The sequence below is a fragment of the Typopeltis vanoorti genome, chromosome 5, assembly GCF_054136105.1.
Source record: "Typopeltis vanoorti isolate ZY-2024b chromosome 5, IOZ_Tvanoo_1.0, whole genome shotgun sequence".
Taxonomy (NCBI): domain Eukaryota; kingdom Metazoa; phylum Arthropoda; class Arachnida; order Uropygi; family Thelyphonidae; genus Typopeltis; species Typopeltis vanoorti.
Genome location: NC_143553.1, coordinates 98,154,780 through 98,176,457, shown reverse-complemented (window position 1 = coordinate 98,176,457; position 21,678 = coordinate 98,154,780). Strand labels below are relative to the sequence as shown.

Genomic DNA, 21,678 nt, shown 5'->3' with positions numbered 1-21,678 from the left:
CATAAAAATGCACCTATTATGACGAAAATAATAAATGATAGGTGCATTAATGTTTGCGAATTAGTTTTCTCAGCAGATTATCAGTAACCAGCAAATACGTACAATTTTTATAGAAAATTATGGAAAGCAACTCATAGAAAATAAAGGCAAATATAAACAATTCACTATCGACAGGAAGATATTTATAGTTTTAAAACTTATAAAAACATAAATCAAGGAATTGTAATTGGAATAGGAATTGCCATTATTATTGCCATGGTTTGAAGGTAAGCAATCTCCATTAAAATGATTCCAATGGAAAGAATACCCCCCACCACCACCACACCTTTTCACTCTCTTTCTCAAACCTTTTTTAAGTTCATTCAGTCATTAATATCTCCTTCAACTTTTTCTGGGAAATGATGAGTCAACTTTGGTAGACAACTGCGAACTCTAATTCAGTCTAGTCGCTTTCATTTCGCAATGAAGTACTTTTGATCCGGAAGTTCCCTCTTTCTATGGTTATGGCGAAAATATCGCGGAACGTCTCACTACGAGCATAAATGTTTGTGAAAGTTTTTATTCTATAGAAACTTTTCATTCCTCGGTGTAACACCACCACCACCATGTATTTATTAGAGGGCATGAAATGTCTTGAAAAAATACTGTGTCTGGTCACTAGAGTTTGAATTTTCTAAGGTTGCAAATTTCAAATGTTCGGGATGATACAACTGAAAATGCAACACAAGGTGTAGTAACTTGAAGTATACATGCTTATTTTTTCCATTGCTATTTATTTAATTCGCATGTAGAGAGAGAGAATTGGTCGTATCTAGGGAAAAAATAGCCAGTGTTATCGCTAGACCAATATTGTAAATCTATCAACATTTACGATGTTTACAGCATATTCTGTAGAAGCATATTTGGAATCCATTATGGAGATTTTACAGAAAAAAAAGAGTAAAAACCCTTGCCATATACAAATAGTTAATCTTCTGTAAATATGTGTTTCATATATCATACTACTAATATAGTTAATTCTTCGTAAATAAATTTTATGAATTTTTGTTTAATGTCAAAATTTATTCAGTCTTGGAGCGAAGATGAAGGCAGAAGTTCAATAAATGTTTTTAACGAAATTTAAAATGATTTTAGTTCTTTAAGAGGAATGCCACGGTATAATAAGAATATATGTGAATTTCCATTGAAATCGTAAGAGCAATCAAATGTAATTCTCATTTCATTTTATTACGTTAACTCTTTATGAATAGAAACTGGAAAGATGAAAAGGGTTTCAGAACTTGTGACAGAATTAAATGGGCCTCAATTGACCTTAACAACACGCCTTATGTTAAGCCCGCATTGCTAACCACTACACATCATTGTCGATTATTACACATCCCGTCGTTGGGATGTAAATTAAGGAAATCATGTTCATCCTTCCTATCTTTTGTTCACATAACGACTTACCGGTGTTGCTTTAACCCAAGTAGCCATATGATACCAAATACGACTTCCTTGTTATACTAATGACCCTGTGCGGTAATCCTGTCAGGAATAACACAACGAACGTGAATGACCCTTAAGGACATAGGTAACTATAGCAGTCAAGTTGACTTAAAATGCTTCTTCTTTACGAGCTATTTAGTACCAAATGTGCGTAATAGCTCACCTACTAGCACTTGTACTTCTTAAGTACATTTTTTGCATGCGGAACATCTGCAAACCAGGCCACAATTCCAACTTAATACAGTTTTATTTTTTTCAACTGCCTAAAACACCAATTTACCTTATTATTGGAGTTATTAATTTCATTTCAACAAATGTCCCTTAAACGTCACATGAATCATTTATACACTGAAATAAAATGAAAACGATTAAAGAAATTCAAGGAATACTTTGAAAATTCCTTTATTGTACCTTGAGTATCTTGAACACGTATATATAATATTAAGTCAGAGTATCTTTATAATATCAAAGATATGTATCTTTATACATATCAAAGCACATGAATCTTCGAAAAGATTCATGTGCGTTGATACGGCAAAGAGAATGTTGTTATGTCTGAATTATAGCCAAAACAACTAAGACTATGAGCTAGTGTATTAAGTCTGTTCATTATGTGTGCTCTGGTTTTGGCCAGTTAAGCGGGATGAAAAAGCTCGAATTGTAGGGTGGAAGAAAACCCCACAGTCTCTGCATGAGACCTGATAACTCAACTTCACTTGAAAAGCTTTTATAAAGGTTCTTCGGATCCTGGACGGTATTCGAACCAAGGCATCGTCGATACCGATCGAGGAGGAAGGTATTAACTATTTACATTTTTTTTCTCTCTCTCTCTCTCTCTCCTCTTTCTCTCACTCTACACACGCACGCACGCACGCACACACACGTATATAACTTAACGACTTCTTTGTGTGTAGTATCATATCAATGTCAAAAAAAAAAAAAAATCAGTATCTTTTCGTGCAGTGATCTTTGGAATAAGGGCATACGCCTTTCTTAAGAGGGAAAGGGGGGGGGGACTCTTAACCCTTTGAATAAACATCCTGTGTATGTCACTGAATTGAATTACGTGTTAAGTACAGCTAGTAAAATATACCAGATGCTAATCTGTGTGGTGCCGACACGAGGCATGAGTTTATTTTTTCAAATTGAAACCAATCCAATAGAAAAATAAAACATAGATTTGTCATTTTTCCTGAAAAAAAAAGGAAAAGTGGAAGAGATGGGAAGGTGCTCTGAAGTTGACTTTTCTTAATAAATAATATAAAATTTGAAAATTTTAAACATTATGTCAGCCAAACGAAATCTTTTGTTGAAATTTAAAAAAAAAAAAGAAAAAAAAAAGATTATCTCTAATTAATTAAGTAAATATCATCCTCGGTAAGTTCAGGTAAAAAGAAAAACCTTTCACAACACCCAAACGTTTCTTGAAAGTCAACAGTGAATGCAAAAAATTATTTTTTGTATTACAAAATCAATTTTTTTCTGCTTAACAAAATCAAAACGGAAAACTAGACAAGCAAAGTTTTATCAGTTTGTCTAATCAGCAGTTTTTCATAGCGAAAGGTAATAATTATTATATTTGCATAATCATCTTGAGTATCCAAGGTTTAGTAACATTCTACACCCACGAGACGCAATGCCATCTATCGGTATCTCAACATTTAGCGCCACCTATCGAATGACGACCGAATCACAACAAATAAATACACAATCATAAAGACAAAAACTATAAGAATAATGCCAAAGAAATGTATGTACTCACCTGTGGCCAACTTCTCGGTGTATTCTTTCTTTTCCACGATGTAATCCAGTCCAACGCTGGAATCCATAACTAAGCGCACGCATCCAGCACACTCCACCTGCAGGCAGACGTCAGGAAGGGTGGACAATTCACATAGTCTATGTAAGGAATCCAACAACACCGAAAGACCGTCGAGCCTCAGAAATTCTCGCGTCCATGCCGGACGAGCTTCGGTTAACCTTTTTTTAAGATTCAGATAAACGGTGGGACATGGAGACCGCAATGCTTGCACGTAGCTTTCCACATCTTGACAATCGGGACCGACAGTATCCTCTGTAGGGTCAACCTCCCCGCCCTTACACTTGGTCAAGCAAACACGCCTTATAAGGTCGCTCCAGTGACGGCCAACTTCGGTTGTCTTCTCTCCGACGAGGGACGGCTCTCCTCCACGGCTCGGAACTTTGTCAGGCACGTCAGGTTGGACCACCCCAACCATAGTTGGAGGCATACACCTCCGGAGATTTGTTAAGTGAGACCTGCGGACAAGAAACAATTTTACGCTGGTTATATCCCCATTCAAGAAAGAATCTCATTGGTAGTATTGATGTTCGTCCGGTTTTTCAATGAATATGAAAACCAAACGAAAGAAAGTAAGAGAAGTATTTGTTTTCAAAACAGAGTGAAAATTACGTAAAAAAATGACATTTTCTATGTCTAAGTAACTTGTGGTTTGTCCTAACTGTGCTATAGTACGTTGGTAATTGACATTCAATAGATCGGAACCAGCTGCGTTCTAACGAAGCGTTCCGGAACGCTTCGTTAGAACGCAGACGCTCCCCCCCCCCCTACACTTCTTCGCTCCATTGGCTTCTGAAACGTGCTATTCCTTTCTGGCTCAATTCGAAGCCTTCTAACAGTAATTGTTTAGTTGCGCTCTCTTCAGACCCTGTCGCTAGCTGACTGTTCATCGAAGCTTGAGCTTCACATTCATTTTTATTTCCGCTGATGTCTGAAGCTCTTGTATTTAAGAGAGAGAGAGAGAGATAGGTTTCATTAGACCTCATTTTTAAGTTTATTTTAAATTGAATTTGGTTGTCTTTTTTAATAGTTTTATTTTGTTTTTTAAACTGTCTTATATAGAGTACGAGGAAGTATGAAAGACTGCGCAACGAATAAGAAAAAGTCGAATAGAGTCATGCATTGCCTTTGAATAATGAGGAAAGAGTTGATTGCTAACAAGTTTATAAGCTGGAAATTAGTTTAGTTCCGAGGACTTCTCGAGGAAGTGGGGAAATTCCGACGGCTTCTAAGGAAATTGCTAACTACCGTTTCCGATAACTATCAATTTCCACTTCGAGTATTTCATTTCAGAATAAATTTAAAAAATGATAATCTCTTGAAAAATTATAACCCATTAGCTTTATAATGTAAGAAATATTGATTACTTTCATTGGTTTAAATTTAATTTAGTAGCCATTAAAGTATTTCTTAGTTGTATGGAGATTGTTTATAATCAGAAGTGGGAGGAAGGCAAGGAAATGAGGGTTGTTACAAAAGTGCCGTTAAGGTATCACTCTTTAAACTATTAATTTGTGCAACAGTTTCATTAACTTACAACGCTTTTCTTAATATTTCACATTAAAACAGTCAAATGTTTGTTAATCTATAGCATCTATAGCTACAATACGAAACAAACATTAAAGAAAAAAGTAACCCATGTGTTTAGGAGGTTCACTAATTTCTTATTCTAGTTCTTGAAAAAACAAGAAAAAAAATGCAGGAAGACCTTTCTTTGCGGTGTTCTGTTACCGTTGCGCCTCTTAAATTACCAGGATATACCCCTTCTTATCGTCTATCTTAATTAGTTTCTTGCTGCCGACCTTCTTTGTAAGCTCCACCCTCTCTGGTTATTCCCCTTCTCGGCACAGCGAGCAAGTTGGGGAAGGTCAGTACGGGAACGAGGGAGTAAAAAAAAAATAAAATAAAATAAAAATGGCGGGTCAACTATGGAGTTAAAATCAATTCCTGAGAGTTTCAGATTTTACTTATAATTGAGAGATTGATAAATATTACGGGAAAAGTAACTATTTCCTCCCCCTAATCTTTGAAGGGAAATAGATAATGGGAGAAGGTTTCCTCAATTAGTGATATGATGCTCACCTCTGCTAGAAACCACGACAACACAATAATAACAACAACAAAAGAACTATGTTTATTATTCTGCACGTTTTGCAAGTATGGTGAAATATCCCCTGCTCCTAGTACCTCTTCCTCCTCCCCCATCCCTGCGTTCAAGACTGATTCAATGTCTTTTACAAATTATCACAGCATATGTTATTTAATCGGGATATTTTTTTCTTCGATTTCACTGGAGTTCCAAAACGTATTGAAATTATTTATTCAGTCATCTAATTTTCTCTAAATATGTACACGACATTTTTTTTAGGTATAATGGTATTATTCTGGACATTGCCTAAAGATACCGCTATCAGAGTTTAAGAGATTCTCCACCACCATCATCTAGAATTAAGACTCGTTTGCAACGTTTAACACATGAACGCGAAATTCCGTAAAAAGGCGCCGAAGGCAATTCTTACCTGTTGAAATGTGAAGCGCTACAAAACTCGTGGCCGTCCGAACGCTAACTCCAGGAACGGAGTGAAAGTGACGCTCGCTGAAACGCTGGGTCACTCGGTCAAATAGTAGCTGTGTTGCTTTTCACAAATGACAACAATCGCCGGCTCGGAGTGGTGGAAAATGGGAAGTGGTTTGGTGAGCTCACACGGGCTACGGGAAGACGCGAGGTTCCTAGCGCACATCCTGATGTGGGAGAAAGCTCTTTGGCCTTACCACTGATATCGCCGTAGTTACTGTACGCCGTTGATGACGTGTTACTGTAACAGCACCCACCCAGGTCACCAGTGTGACCTCTACAAGAAAAATTACCCTCTAGTTTGGCTCGGGAGACGGAAAATTGTTTGATGGCATTTAGAATAATAGGACAGTCATCGTCTGCTCATCCCTACTGAAAACATCGCAGAAATGTCAAGGTGTTTTTATTTTATTTCATTTTTTTTAATGTGATTTTCATAAAAGCCTTCAGAGACTAACAAAAGATCAGGCCAATGCTAACTATAAGGAGGATCTGACTCATTCTTCGTGCATTTAAGGCGCTTTCGTTTTATCTCTCTTTCCTAGACAGTCCACTTGAAGAGAAATGAAGGATATTGAGAAATGGAGCAAATGCAAAGAACCTAACTCTGCTGTACTGTAACAACTAGACACCGGAACACACACACACACAGAAAAAAAAAAAAAAATTACACAAAAACACATTTATATTTTGTACTGCATAAATCCGAATACAAATAAATATGTATATCAATATACAAAAAGAAATTTATATACGCCAATGACAGCAGATATCTTATCTTATTATTAACAAGATTTACGCGTCGTGACTATCAGGAAATGTCTTTTATTTTCATATAATATTTATAAGGCGTATTCACAAAAGTTTGTTTTTTTATTCAAGTTAGAATTAGCCAATTTTTTTAAAAAATTTATTTGTTTTAGAATAAACATTAAACATTTTTGACATTTAATATCTGCACTGTTTTTATAATCTTTAGAATATTTTAGATACTATCCTAGTATTTACATTTCTGTTTAAAAAGCTTATTATCAAATAAAATTGACATTTTAATATTTGCTTGATTTCTTTGTATTTTCTGTGGTCTGTGATATGTGAACTCACTCTCTGTAAACAAATTTGTTTATTAAGCGGGGATTTAAAAAAATCTTTTAGAGATTTTTGAGAAAAACGTGTTTGTTTTTATTTAACTTTGATATTTTATTAATTTCTTTAATTCCATCTCATAAATTTTCGGAGTTGTAATTACTAAAGAGTGATGAAGGTCGTGTAAGGTTTTCAAAATACAATCTAATTAATAGTTATTACAATTAAAAAAAAAGTCAAATAATGTTCACCATGCTAATCATTAGACACTAGGAAATTGCTATTATGATCTCAGCGATATCTTCTCTCTTCCCCATTGTATACTTTGGAAGTGACATAAGTGATATTACATTTTACCATCTTATGGCTACAAGTATATTTCAAAATTAATACAGAAAGAAATAGCTGTTTAAAAGTTCCGTATTAATTGTTTGTTTTTAATGAATGCGTGTACATTAGTCAGCAAAATGAGTTGATTATAAAATCTTTTGTTAATCAGTTTCATGCAAAAACCTATCGCACTACAATATCATTAAAAGTGAGTCACATCAGGACCTGCGTTAAGATTACTGGCGCGGAAAAACAAAATAACAACAACCCGATAGTTTTTTAAATATTTTTTTAAAAAAATTGAAACTTTTTCAAACAGTTAAAGATAAAAAGTTTTAATTAAAGTTTTGTAAATCGACTTTAACTTTTTTTTTTTTTGTAAATCAGCGTTTTTTAAATTATTTATTTAGTCTGTAAATCGATGCGTTTCTTTAACTTTTTTGGTAAATCAGTGCTTTTTAAATTATTTATTTGCTTATTTATTGTTTTATTTATTTATTAATTGTTATTATTATTATTATTTTGAAAAAATCACTGTCCTTCCCCCTCACTCTTAATCACATCTTAATTATTTTCTTAATCAATGAATATATTCTCTCGCATATTAAAGTAATTAAACAAATAACACGTGAAAAAACGAATTATTTATTATAATTATTTTTTTTTTGGCCATGTTTCGTAGGCATATTCACTATAAACTAATTTGAATACAATCGCATGCATACTTAACAGAAAAGTTCAACAGCACTATTCTGAAGTCATGAATCTCAGTGATTAACAACGAAAAATTTCGTTCGTTCGTTGCTGGGGAAAATAAAAAAAAATTATTATAACATAGCTTTACTTTTCTCGAGAAAGTTATCCGTTTTATTTTGTTTTGCATTGCAAAAACATATGTTTACCTTACATTCCGATTACTTCATAGAATTTTTATAGAATTATAAAATTATAACCAAGGCTTCCAATTAGATCAATCACTAGGACAGATGTTATATTTTGAAAGCTTTATGCAGATATATGTAACCGTCGCTTGCGCAGCGTATATGCAAAGCACACTTAGTCACGTGATCTAGGCAACTATTTAAGAATGCTGCTGGTCAGTAATCGTCAATAGCGTTGATCACAATGGGAAAAACAAAGGATCCTCTGAAGTTCGATAAAGAGGATTATTGTAGGTATCCGACTAGCTGGAGAGCCATGATTTTGAAAACAGCAGAGCTGACTGTTTCTCACAAGGTGAGATATCCCTGGTGTTTAATGAATGGAAAAATAACCCATGTTGTCTAAGAGGCATAATTGTGATCCTAAGACAGTCTGTCAGGAACGAGATCGCTGTGGTCTGAGAAGGCCTTGTACGGACAAACAGAACTTCCTGTGTGCCGCAATTGACCGAAGCATTTAATGAAGGCTGTTCGCAATTCATATCTCACCAAACTATGCGCAGAGAATTGAAGAGAATCGGTATTCGCAGTCGCATGCTTCTACGTAAAATAAAGGCTTCTAATTCAGTGGTCAGTACGTGTATAAGGAGGATAAGCGTGTCCAATGTGAAGTAACACTGTGTACTGAGTTCACATTTTCGAAGTTCTCCTGTACAAGAAATCATTAAAATCCACCAAGAAATTTAAGACGAGTAACCCGTGACACACCAAATAGATACGATGTTTGATGCCCATTGCAATCAAAAATCCAATAGAATAATGTTCAGATTCTTTCTTATTCTGGGCAACGAAGCTATCTAATAATTATTTATAAATCATCATACAAGATTTTCAAGTTCTTGCATTGCTAATCACACAGTATTTGAAATACATTCTTATGAGTTTCGTACGTGTCAAAAACATTCAGAATGAAAGGAATACTTGCAACACACCTGTCAAAATGCATTTGAAATTGGAAAGTATTAATAAACTATGTGTTTATTCATTTGAGGACAGTGTTCTGCAAAACCGGTTGATCTCCTCCCACACATCCTACAGATGCCACTTGCTGCTCTTATGAATACTTGTATATACGAGTTTATAATCTATGCACTAAAATATTACTGGGAGAGTTTTAAATAATCCTTGCGTTTGTCACTTAATGATAGTAATAGTAACATATCAAGGCCTGCTTATTTGGAATTATCTGTCAGACCATTGGGGCAAAATACATTCAACAGGATGTCGATGACAAAGAAGTCGTGTCTGATATTTTAGCATGCAATGCATGAACTATACACATAGTCTCCTGTTACATTTGAGTCCGCTTTAACAGTAGGCAATGGTTTGTTTTGATTCCTGGAGACCTTTTTTTTTTTTATTATTTATTTCTTTTTTTATTTCCAATACAATAGACAACAGTGAAATAAAACTGAAGCGAGGATGTCTAGACCTCGTATAACGAAGTTCAACAAGATGGATTATTTTCCGTTTTTTTTTTCTTTCTAATTCTGCATAGTTTTAATGGAAAGATAATTAAGGAATAGACATTTTCTGTGTGGGCTAGAGTACATGGAATAACCTTCTTTAAGTCGTCGAGAACAAATGATTGAAATAAATTATCGACATAAAAAAAATATATATATTTCAAGGAGTGGGTGAAGAAGAATAGATCTGAGGCTGAATTCTTATTTATGAGAATTCGTCTTTTAAGTTAGCACAGATTAATAAACATTATATCAAGTGATGTAGTATGGTAATCTTTCAGCATAAATTAAATCTTCAATTAAATAAATTAAATGAAATATTGACTTAATGTAATTTAATTTTAATAAATCGAAACTCCGGATTAAAAGTTAAAAGCAAACATCATAAATAAAACAAACTCTGTTGATGCATGGTTAATTTTGCATATTTTTCTTCGCTTTTTTCCATAAAATTAAATGTATGGGCAATCTCTTTGCTCGAGATAATCAAAAGAAGTAACCATTCCAGATTTTAATATTCTAATTATCTCCATATTTATATTCACAGCTGAACAACTAATGGTTTAGTTTTGTCAAAAAAACCATTTGCTAATTTTGTGTCACATTCCAAGTTGTGTTTTTAGAGTAACATCACGTAGAGACGATTTAAGCATAAGCAATCTAGGCTTAGTCATAGATCCCAAAGCCTTTGAGCTTTGAACCTGAAAGGTGCGGTTTTCAGCATTAAGAAATTTCTGATCTTATTGTGAAATGGAGAAGTACGGAGCATTTAATATCATCGCATTCTTCTATTTCAAATTGTGAGGCTGAACTCTTAATAAATTAATGTTATTCTTTTCTAACTATAAATCCATGTCAGAGTTTTGTATTATACTCCTTATTTCAGAAACGCTGCAATGGATAAACAAGCAAAAAAGTCAAACTTATCCAAGATGGGTTCTTTATGTGCCAATCTACATACTATTATCTAATGTATAATAAATAATTTAGACGCCTTGAAACTATTGCAGACATAAATATGTCTGCAAAGCTTTTTTTCAAGAGCAGATTTCTTTGCTCTAGTTTAAAGAAGAGTCTAAAATTTCTTTGAAAAGCCAAAAAAAAAAAAAAAGTAATCCTACTGATTGCTTCAGTTTAGAGATATTTAGATAATCACTACTGTGCTGAAATGTGATCTGTAGTTCTTCAGATCCCCCTCAAAGCCTGTTAAAATACTGTCGAAATTTACTCAACCTCTCCTCCTGCTCCTCTTCATTCATCAACTACTGCTGTCCTATAGAACTTCTCTTATAATCTTTACCGTTAGTGGTCAGAGATCATATAAATAAACTGCGACATTCATATAAACAAAAACATTTGTATATAGAAATAATTACTCTTTTGCATATAACGATTACTATTTTCCAGTAAATGTGACACTTGAAAAAAAATAATAATAAAGTTCTTAAAATAATTTCGTTGTCTGAATGTTTTCAAATGATTACATGACAGCAAATGAAAACAGTGAGAAAACAATAGTAATAAGACATTAGTTTCTTAATGTCTAATAATAATAATAATAACAGCCTTATACTGTTCCTATACATGACATTGTTTGTGAACTCAGGCAGAATTCCGGTTGGGCATTATGACTTAACTACGTGCACTTAATTGAAACCTTGTAGTATCTATCTATTTGTTGCTTGAAGGCAGAATTCCAGTTTTATTGACTTGGCTAACCCTGTGTACATTATTTAAATGACGTAGGCATTTTCTCCATTGTTTTTTTTTAGAATTATTATTATTCAATTTAATAAAGTTATTAGATAAAACAAGAATGGCTAAATACTGCAATAGTTTAATAGCTCGAACGGCCGATATGACAACCATCTGAAACTAAAATATGTTCAATGATTATTTCAGAGGCTTTGGTAGTATTAATGAAACTAAAATGCAACAATAATTAAAGAATGTTTCACCTTCCGGTGGAAATTCATTATAGGAATTCCAGAATGTTCCTTAATGGAAAGCTAAAAAAAAAAAAAAAAACTGGAAGGGGGGGGGCGTCACAGGTCATAGTCATAAAGCATGTATGGCGTCCCGGAACTGGTCTTCATTTTTGCATGTTTTTATTCAAAGTCTTTCATTAGGTAGTGATGCGTGTCGAACTGTAGTTTCCCGTAGACTGACATCATCATCATCTTCAACCTTCCCAAGGTCAGTTCCCATACTTTCGTTGACCATCTTATTACTGATGCATAACAGCATTTCATTCTCCAACTGCGGTCCACTTATCTTCGAGTTTTCTTTTGCTGATTATTATTATCATTGGGGTGGTCATTCAACGAAAAATGGTTTCACAGAAGTGGAAGAAAAATTTCAGGGAAAGAAGGGAGAATACCAGAAGACAACTCCTTTAGGCTCTTCTCAGGTTTTTTTTTTTTTTTCCCCTTTTTAGAAATACAAAATGTCTTTGAAGGGGAAGATAACATATTAAACTCAACCTAAGTTTTGTGATGATGGGTAGGTCCATACGATTACATGAATTGCTTCTTCCTCACTCCCCCTCCCCCCAATTATAACTCAATTTAATCACCCAACCTAAAGGCTCAAGTAATAATTATCAAATAAGCTGAGTTTATTATTATTTTTTAAATTTAATTCTTTTAAGTACCTGAGAGCGTCTCAAATTGCCTTCTATTTATGGAATTTATCATCATGTGAATACTATAGCACTCCTTTCCTTTCTGAATTACATTTCCTGTTTTCCCGGCTAATACGTTCCAGCCGGAAAGTATTAGCCGGCAACGTCTCAGCTAGCACGACATTGGATTATGCTATACTGGCTTAAACCACTCACATTTTCATCACAGAGAATGTGATTTAAGACAATACAGAATGCAGGATATAAAATGAAGGTACAATATATAAAATGCCTACTAACCAAGTGCACACTATGGGAAGGTGATCGTTGGACATAGGGTTAGAAGCCTAGCGAGTTTTCATTCCTTTCAGAATCTGTTATTTTCATATAGTTATTTAGTTTTGATCCTTTAGTAATCTAAAGTTAAGAATCACCCAGATAAACTGCTATTTAGAAAAATCAACATTTGAACTTTATCTGACCGTCGTAAAACTGAGGCGAACCTACAACACTGATGCAATTTTTTATTTTTTCAACACTAGTAACCTTAAATCTACCAATCCTGGTTGTAGAAAAGCTATGTCAAATATCGATTGTCCTCAGCAGTTATTACTATATTCATTTATATGCATACTTCTGCAACGGTTTTGAATTTATAATCCAACGATCTATGAGGAGGGAGGATAGCTGACTATACAGAACAGTAATGCACGGAAAAGATGCAGAGGGAAAAATCACTGCCTAGATGAACAAATAATATTAAAAATAAAATTTTTAAGCAGACGATTTCAATCATTACAAGATAAAAAAAAATCTGTTATGATACTATTTCAGATAGAAAAGTGGTTCATTTGGTAATGACGATGCTCTTTGGTTAGAAAGAGGGGAGTTCGATTCTCGTCAAAGAGACGAAGGAATTTTCTCTATAAGAACATTTCACCTGAAAGCGAGTTAGCTGTCACATACGGTAGTATCAGGATTTTTCCTCCTGGAAACTCGGGTTTTTCATCCTGATAAATAGGCAGACTGGCCAGAAAACACAACCCATTTACAGATATAATATGCTGTCCTCGTAGCTTTACGAGTTGCTTCGTCAATTATGCCAGTCAAATCAAGAAAAGAATGAAAGAACATTGTGGTTGGAATCAAAATTCCACGCGAATAATATCAGGAGAAGAAGGATTGACATTTTAAATTTCTATTTAATAAACAAAAATGCATATACTAACAATTCAGAGGGCTTCAGAATCACATTGGGATCAGAATATCAAATATTATCTAATCAAGGCGCTTGGGATCAAATGCCTGATCAGAATATTTTTCAGACAAAAAGTTATTTAAACCTAACCAATCTGATCGTAAAACGTTGCACAATGTTCACTTTTGTAGCTATGAAAATAAACAAATATGTAACAACTACAGATACCTATTTATTTAAACTAGTAATACAGATAATCTGCATTACTAATCATTAGTAATGTCTCGTGTTGATCGTTTGCTGGATCTTCCATTACTAAGCTTGTTACTAGGATTAAATATAAGTCAGCATCACTATGTACGACAATACCATGAACTTTCCGACCGTTAGTGATAATTCAGATGTTGACTTCACGCCACCTAGAAAAGTATTCATTCGAACAACTGTCCCTGGAGTCATGCCAGACTAGGGGAGTTGCCGAAAAATAAAATGACAATATAAACAGGAGGAATTGTGTTTATGATCGCAGAATGTCGCGGCATGAATGTTAATTCCATTGAGCTCAAGGTGTTTATATTACTGTTGATTTCCAGGTTCTCAACAGATTCAAATTAGGTCATCAAGCCAATTTATTTCTCTATGTGAAACCTCACGTTTTTTGCATTTGAAATCTTCATTTGAAAACAAGAATATTTACAAACTTTTATGCGATGTGAAGTCAGAAAAGTGCTATAACTGCAATAATTTGAATGAAAATACAGTCGAGGTGATTTCCTCTTCACAATTTTAACTGTATATATATATATATGATGGAAGCAGTTTCCAAAAAGGTTTCTATCAAAGTATGTATCTTAGGGTGATAGTTTATTTTAAAGCATGCAGCACAAAAACCATGTTTTTCCCACATTTACCTAATAATTATATGTATTTTATCACATATGTTGTAAGGAACTATTAAAATAGCATAATCACTTGAAATTACATAGGCACTTGATCTTGCATACGAAAAGCAAACAAGTCAGGTTGCAAATATAAGTTAAACTAGCACGATGGTAAGCAAGTACGTTTAACATCCTGATAAGTAGGTACACGCACTTGTACTTGGGAAAAATCCAGTCTCACAAAGATAGAAGGGTTTCTTTCATGAAAATCGGGTTATTTTATCCTGTAAAACAGGGAAACCAGTCAGAGGAATACACACAATTAAGAGACACACATACACTGAATTCATAGCCATATTTTCTTCGGCCATTACTATAACAGCAAGGAAAATCAGGGGTGGTGATATCCTTAAGTTTGGAATAGTACCAATTTTCGATGCTTTTCAATAAAATTTCTTAAGGTAAGCAGACTTTTATTAACCTCAGAATTTAATTTAAAAAAAATAAGAAAGCAATGCAATATATCCAAAGACCATTTTATTCTACTAACAAAACTGGCGCCATTAATATTCAAAAACTAAACATATTAGGATGATAAAATGAAAGCCAAATTAAAATATATACAGTACTAATTATAAATAATCAGCTATTATTATTACTATTAAACCTTCATGGAGTCAAAAAATTCTTCGCGTGAGGCCCAACTGTTTCACACACACTTTATCATACCGCGCTTTAAATATGTTCACTGTCTCTGCACTAATCACACTCTCGTGTAATGCATTCAAATCACTCATCACATTCCATGCAAAAAACTTACTCCTCACTCCCTTGCTCACACGTTCTTTATACAACTTCCAGGGATTTCCAGCAACCATTCTATGCAAAAATCTTCCCTACATTAATAACTCCTTAACAGCTTATGTGTCTCGATCATATCCCCTCTCCTCCTCCTCCTATCCACCAATTTCTGCAAATGACATTTTCTCAATCTGTCTTTATACTCAACATTCCAGAGACCAGAAACCACTTTAGTCAATTGTCTCTGGACCTTTACCAATACATCGTCGTCTTTTTTTTAAAACTAGGCGACCGCATCTGTGAACAGTAATCCATATGTGGCTTAATCAAAGCCTCATACAAGGGAACCATAACATCCTCACTTCAACAAGTCAGTGCCCTCTGTGTCATTCCCATTATCCGTTGTACTGGCCTCACAATTTCAGCAATATGTTCCAGAAATTTTAGGTCCTTGTCCACAATCACTTCTAGAGCTCTCATCTCCACTACCTCTTCTAAGATATTTCCACCGATTGCGTACTCTACATTTCATCTTTGCTTCCCTAATTTCAAAGCCTTACACTACGCAACATTTGAATTGACATCCCCACCCATTTACTCATTCAGCCATTGCATTTAAGTCCTCTTGCAAAACTTTAGTTATTGTCGAAAAAATTATTATTAATAACAGACTCATAAAATCTTTGCGAGAGAACTTGCTCATCCAGTAGCCGATCTATTACGCTGGAGCTGAAACCTATTCGCAACACAGTATATTATAACAGCACATTATAACATTGCCACCAGTGCAGAGTCTGAATATTGCCTTAGTCACTTGCCTACAGACCTTTTCCGGAATTCTCTCATCACAATGAAAACCGGATAACTAAATCTGTGCATTAGCTCATGTGTCGCTCTTTCCCGCCTATTATAATAAACGTAATATTAAAGTGGTACAATTACCTGCTATCTCTACTAGTCAGTGTCCTTATCATAAAGAATAATGCGAGCACCTCTTGCGTCCTCCTTAACCTTCAAGGCCTTTGCCCATCACCAGCCCAGATCCCGAATTTTAACGCTCTCCTGCAAGTGCGTTATAGGTTTAAAAATATGAATGGAATTGTCATAAAAACTACTTCATTTAATCCTTATTCATTCATTAATCGAACTGCACTATCATCTTACTTTAATTAAAATAAGAGAAGAGTAGAATTCGGAAATACGACGACCTATTGAAATTAAGCTTTGTCGTGGGGTGCAAGAGAAGTGACAGTGATTTATTGTTTTCATAAGTAAAATATTCTTGTATTTAATAATAAAAATTTATAACTTTACAGTTTTTTCTGTTATCTAAACGCGAAACCTAATTTTACAGGACTCACTCGGTGCTCGTGGGTAAAAACATGAGGCCAATTTAGGTACTGTCGGTTAACTAACATATAACTTTCGTCTTTGAATCATTATATCCTTATAAAGCTATCTCATACCATGAAATTATCATTTATTCTTTAATTAAGCCTTCATTTGGCAAGTTCTCGGCAGACCTGATGTGTCTAGGTTAGCTCTTAATAGATCAGAGATCTTGGGAGTCGCGACCGCATTTGCCACTAAGCTCAATTCCTTAATAACCGAGAAGCAATTCATGTTTCTGTGCAGGTTTACAAGTACCATAACTGGTATGAAGATTCGTGTCATCCCTTGATAACGAAATAATACTGTTAGTGATTTAAAGCTTTGCTAAAGGAGAAGGGAGGTGAAACTACGAAAGCTGACGTGGATTGAATGAGATGCGTATACAGAAACTGTAACTATATTAGTTTCAATTCACCTAGTCGGTAATGCAATGGCGTTCGTCTTAACATCACCGATGATTAATATCTTCATTCAGCGGCACTCGACTATTGAGCTCCCGCGTCAACTGTATAAAGTTATTTTAATAGGTGATCTCCACATCGGAGGAGCTATCATGGAATTCTGAAGAAAAGCAGAAAAATCTGGTATTTCATTGTATTTAGTTGTGCTTTGGGTTTTACTACATTTGACAAGCACAAAAAATTCCAGCGGAGGCATTCTAATAGATTCACGCAGAAGTTAAAAGTCCGGATCTTTGATAAGGAACGTTTCATGTAAATAGGATTAATAGCTGTCACTCTCCATAACTTGCTCCGCTGTAAAATGGGACAGGTTTTATATATATATATATATATATATATATATATATAGATAGATAGATAGAGAGAGACAATGTGTAAGTTGGACATTTTATTTCCTTCTAACTATCCGTTGTGTTCCCTAATAAGTTTTATGTGATTTGAAATCACGAACAAGAGTAGGGGTGTGACCAATAGCAAGCAGCAGCAAGTTACAGACTTTCCTGACCATGTAGAAACAAGGTTGGGTAGGAGGAACTTATAAAATAACTATGTGGCACACACACACGAGTGCAAGACGGAAGAGAAAACCAGGACATACCCACTAGAACGTGATACACAAATCACAGCAATTCGATGCTAGATTTTTCTAATACAGACATTCGCACCGAGTCAAATCAGTCCGTTGTTCGGAGAATGACAAAACGAATAACTAATACCGCACTAGAGTGTTTTTGAAAAAGAAATTATTCTCTGATTTATTTTAATGGCATTTCCGTGTTGGCCAATTTTATACACGCGGTAATTATAAGAGATTTTTTCAAGGATTTGGAATCACATTTGGAGTGCAGGCCAGATAACAAATGGATAGGTCAACAAGATGTCATTGATTACGTACCTGCTCCCGCGATGATCATTAATTTTCCTTTTGTACAACTCTTAGTTTCATGTATCCACAGTTTTGCCCAAGTGTTTTTTCTCTGCTTATCTGTTTCCCTGAAAATGTTGCGTGCTATTCCACACAGTACACGATGTCCGTGACCCATTTTCTATTCCACTTTAAATACCTGGTTTTTTATTCACTAAATAAAGGGTTTGCGTAGATTTCACGCGATCTGTTACGTCTTAATATATGCAGACATACAATAATTGGCATGTTCGAGGTAGTATTTTATACATTTGAGTCTTACCGATTTGAGGGGAAGGAAAAGTTCACTGACCACACTTATTTAAAAATGCATTTACAAATCGGATGGAAGGGGGTATTTCATTAATAAATTTGTAAAATCGTGGAAAATAATTGAAAAAAGAAGAAGAAAACTTTGTTCTTTATAATAGTATTAGTGATTTTCCTGGAATGGAGTCGGTGTGGAATTTGAAAATATATATTTATTACCGTGAAAACTTGAAACGTGTTAGTAACAAAATAAATAAATAAATAATAAAAATAAATAATAATAATAATAATAATAATAATAAATGAATGAATAAATAATTATTAAAATATATTGTCAAGTCTTTGTCAAGTTTGAATAAAGTACTTTTTTTAATGCTAATACTTATATTTATTTTATTTTGATTTAATTCGGTTTTTTTTTTCCTAAGTAAAAATCGATATATTTATTTGTTCAAACTTTGCTTATTCCACGCATGAACGGACCACCATCTCCCATTTTTACAGTCCTTTATTGTGAATTAATGTGAGTTTACACTGACAGGTTTCTACTTATCGCAATGCGAAAAACACGAATGTGAGGGAGAAAAGCACCGTATATGAGTTTAGCGTTTATAGGCTAACACACCTTTAGTGGAAAACACGTATAAAGGTTACTTACGTCCTAGATGGGATTCGAATATGAATCTTTACAACTGAGCGACTAGAAATGTGAGAAATACTAAATTTTATCTCAACTGCCATAATACTAGAAAGATGTTTCCAGTCACGGAATCATCTGCAACTGCTCCACTTTAAATTTTATCAAAAAAGCTTTAGAGTATATGCTAATTGTTTTTAATGTGAATCCCATCTACGTTTTAGAGGCGAAACATGAAACTTTTTTCAAGCCATTTCAGGTCTCCAATAAACACAGTTACTGGTTGCATAGCGAGGATACTATCCACCTGGCTAAACAGAGATGATAGATGGGGAAAAAAAAATAATAATATTGTGAAGTTTTCTCTTTAAACTTCACTTCTACGATATTTTAAGATATACAATACAGTATTAACGAGTAAATTCTTACAATGGCTCGTTATTAGTTAAATTAAATGTTGTAACTTCGAAGTTACGTGGTTGCTTAATAGCTGTTTTATGTTCGCTAAGTTTCCATGTGGCCATCGATGAACAGTAAAATAAAGCCGAAATAGAAGTTTACTTAATGAAATCCCAATCTGAGATCTCTCTCTCTCTTTCTCATCACTTTAGATCTCCAGTGAGCGGGATAGTACTCTCCCACCGGGCGATTAAATTCATCTCCCCCCCCATGATGGCGGGAGTCCAACACGCGACTTTTAGTTGAAGAGCGGATGGGCTAGGCTAACCACTCGCCAACATACCAAATTAGTTTCCTTATTTCAATAGTAGGGTAAAATGGATATGATGTGATAATGCTTTCATGTTTCTATGGCAACAACGTTTCTGCTTCAGTCTATTGCAGTGGTTCTTAACCTTTTTTTGCCTGGCGCCCCCTTTCAACTATTTGTATGGCCTTGCGCCCCCTGCTCATTTTTACACTAGGTTAATGACTCAATAAGATAACTATAATATATTATTAGGCAAACTAAATTACCATCAACATATTTGAACTGATAGTTAATTAGAAATTAGTGACTTTGATACAAATTAATTTTTACTCAAAAAAAAAAAAAGATGTAAAGTTACTGTATTTAATAATCCAATCATTAACAGCTACCCTGAGTCTGATAAGATCCTGCTAATTTTTCTATATCAGGTTCAATGTTCGAGAAACGAAGTCTCAAGTTTTATATATATTTTTTCAAGTTTACTATTGTAACGCTTACCGCCCCCCAGTGCTCCCTAACCGCATACCGCTCTCCCCTTTGCTTTCACAGTGCCCCCAGGGGATGCAACTGCTCAGGTTAAGAACCACTAGTCTATTGGGTTGCACGTAACTCTTAAAGACGAAGCAGTGATTTTCCGTAGTATAGGGTAAATCGCCACTAACTCAAAATATTATATTTTACTTTTGAGTTCAACTTAAACTACAAATGGACTGCATCTTTAAAGAAGGAAACAGGCATTTCTTCAGCATGATTACGAGAGCCGAGACTCCACTACAATAATAAAAACACAATCTCAAGCCTGTATAATAGAGGATCGCAAACTAATTATAGTAATCCATACCGAGGAAACACTTGACAAAAATTGTGGTGGGTGGGGAAGTTTTATAAACAGCTATGGAGCTTTCACTTTCCTGAAACGATCAACTTCTTAAAAAAACTTTTAGAAAGAACTTATTTGTTACCTGATTTGTAAATATATAATTTAAAAATGCGAGTGAGAAACTTCCCGTTATCAAAACTATCGCAATGTTTAAGTCAAGGCTACCAGAAAGAAACAAAGTTTTTTAGAGATAGGATTTACCATTTAAATTACTCAATACAAATAAATACAGAAATAATAAAAATTCAGTGCTTGGTGTAACATTTAACATTTTCTTAAACAGCACACCTTTAATTGGACGGAATTCATTTATTTAATCAATATAAGGTTGGTCGATTGGTAGAGCCTCTGCTACTAATGGCTCACAAAAAGTTAAGAAAGTTTGAGCGCGGTTAGTAGTTGGAAGGGGTTCAATTATTATATGCTGTTGACACACTCTCCCTCGATGAGTCTTTGGACTCCCTGAAGGTGTCTAATAATAATAAGTGAAGCAAACTGATTCTCCTAATGACTCTATGTATACAGTCACTAGGAGGATATATACACAACATATATATAATGTAATATATATAATTACAAAATATTGTAATTATATATATATATACACACACAATTACAATAATGTTATACTGAGTAAATGTAAACTTGGCTTCATTATTTTTTATCTGTCCATATCGACGTAATAGCTTTCTATGGATGTATCACATGCTCAAAACGTATTTTTGAAAACAGCATAATTTTTGATTAACGATTTCGTTAAAACGATTTTAACAAAATTATTTACGATTTTGTTAAAATCGTTTAACACTTTGTAGAAAAAAATGTAGGAGATTATTTCCTTTAGCGATTACTCTACACAAATAAATATGCAGAATTTGTAAAACATATATATAATGTAAGAGTATCTACTGTAAAAAATACAGCGATAATTATACAAGAGTCATCACGATAGTAAACGCTTAAATCAGTTAACTCACTACAGTACGTGGTTTAAGAATTTACTGTCATGATGATTCTTGTTACAATTATCGCTGTATTTTTTACAACCATTTACGTTCGTTACAGTACTTGGCTACCATTGTTACAAGAATGATTAGGATCCAAATTTCGACCTGTTGTAAATTTTAATGTTATCAATCCGCCATTTTTTTTCAACGGATATAAGTATTGAACAGGACACACAACCTGGAAAATTTATAACAATAACAACAACAAAA

General features: G+C 34.2%; 1 protein-coding gene across 1 annotated transcript in view; it reads right to left on the bottom strand.

The window, feature by feature from the left end:
* Window positions 1–6,001, bottom strand: part of LOC150106680 (uncharacterized) — a 118,033-nt gene extending 112,032 nt beyond the window's left edge. Inside the window, exons 1-2 of the mRNA XM_090393277.1 lie at window positions 5,827–6,001; window positions 3,251–3,765 (exon numbers count right to left, since the gene is read on the bottom strand). Coding sequence (XP_090249403.1) covers window positions 3,251–3,737 — 487 coding nt within the window. The 5' untranslated portion in view covers window positions 3,738–3,765; window positions 5,827–6,001. The remainder of the gene's footprint in view (window positions 1–3,250; window positions 3,766–5,826) is intronic.
* Window positions 6,002–21,678: the final 15,677 nt, after the last annotated feature.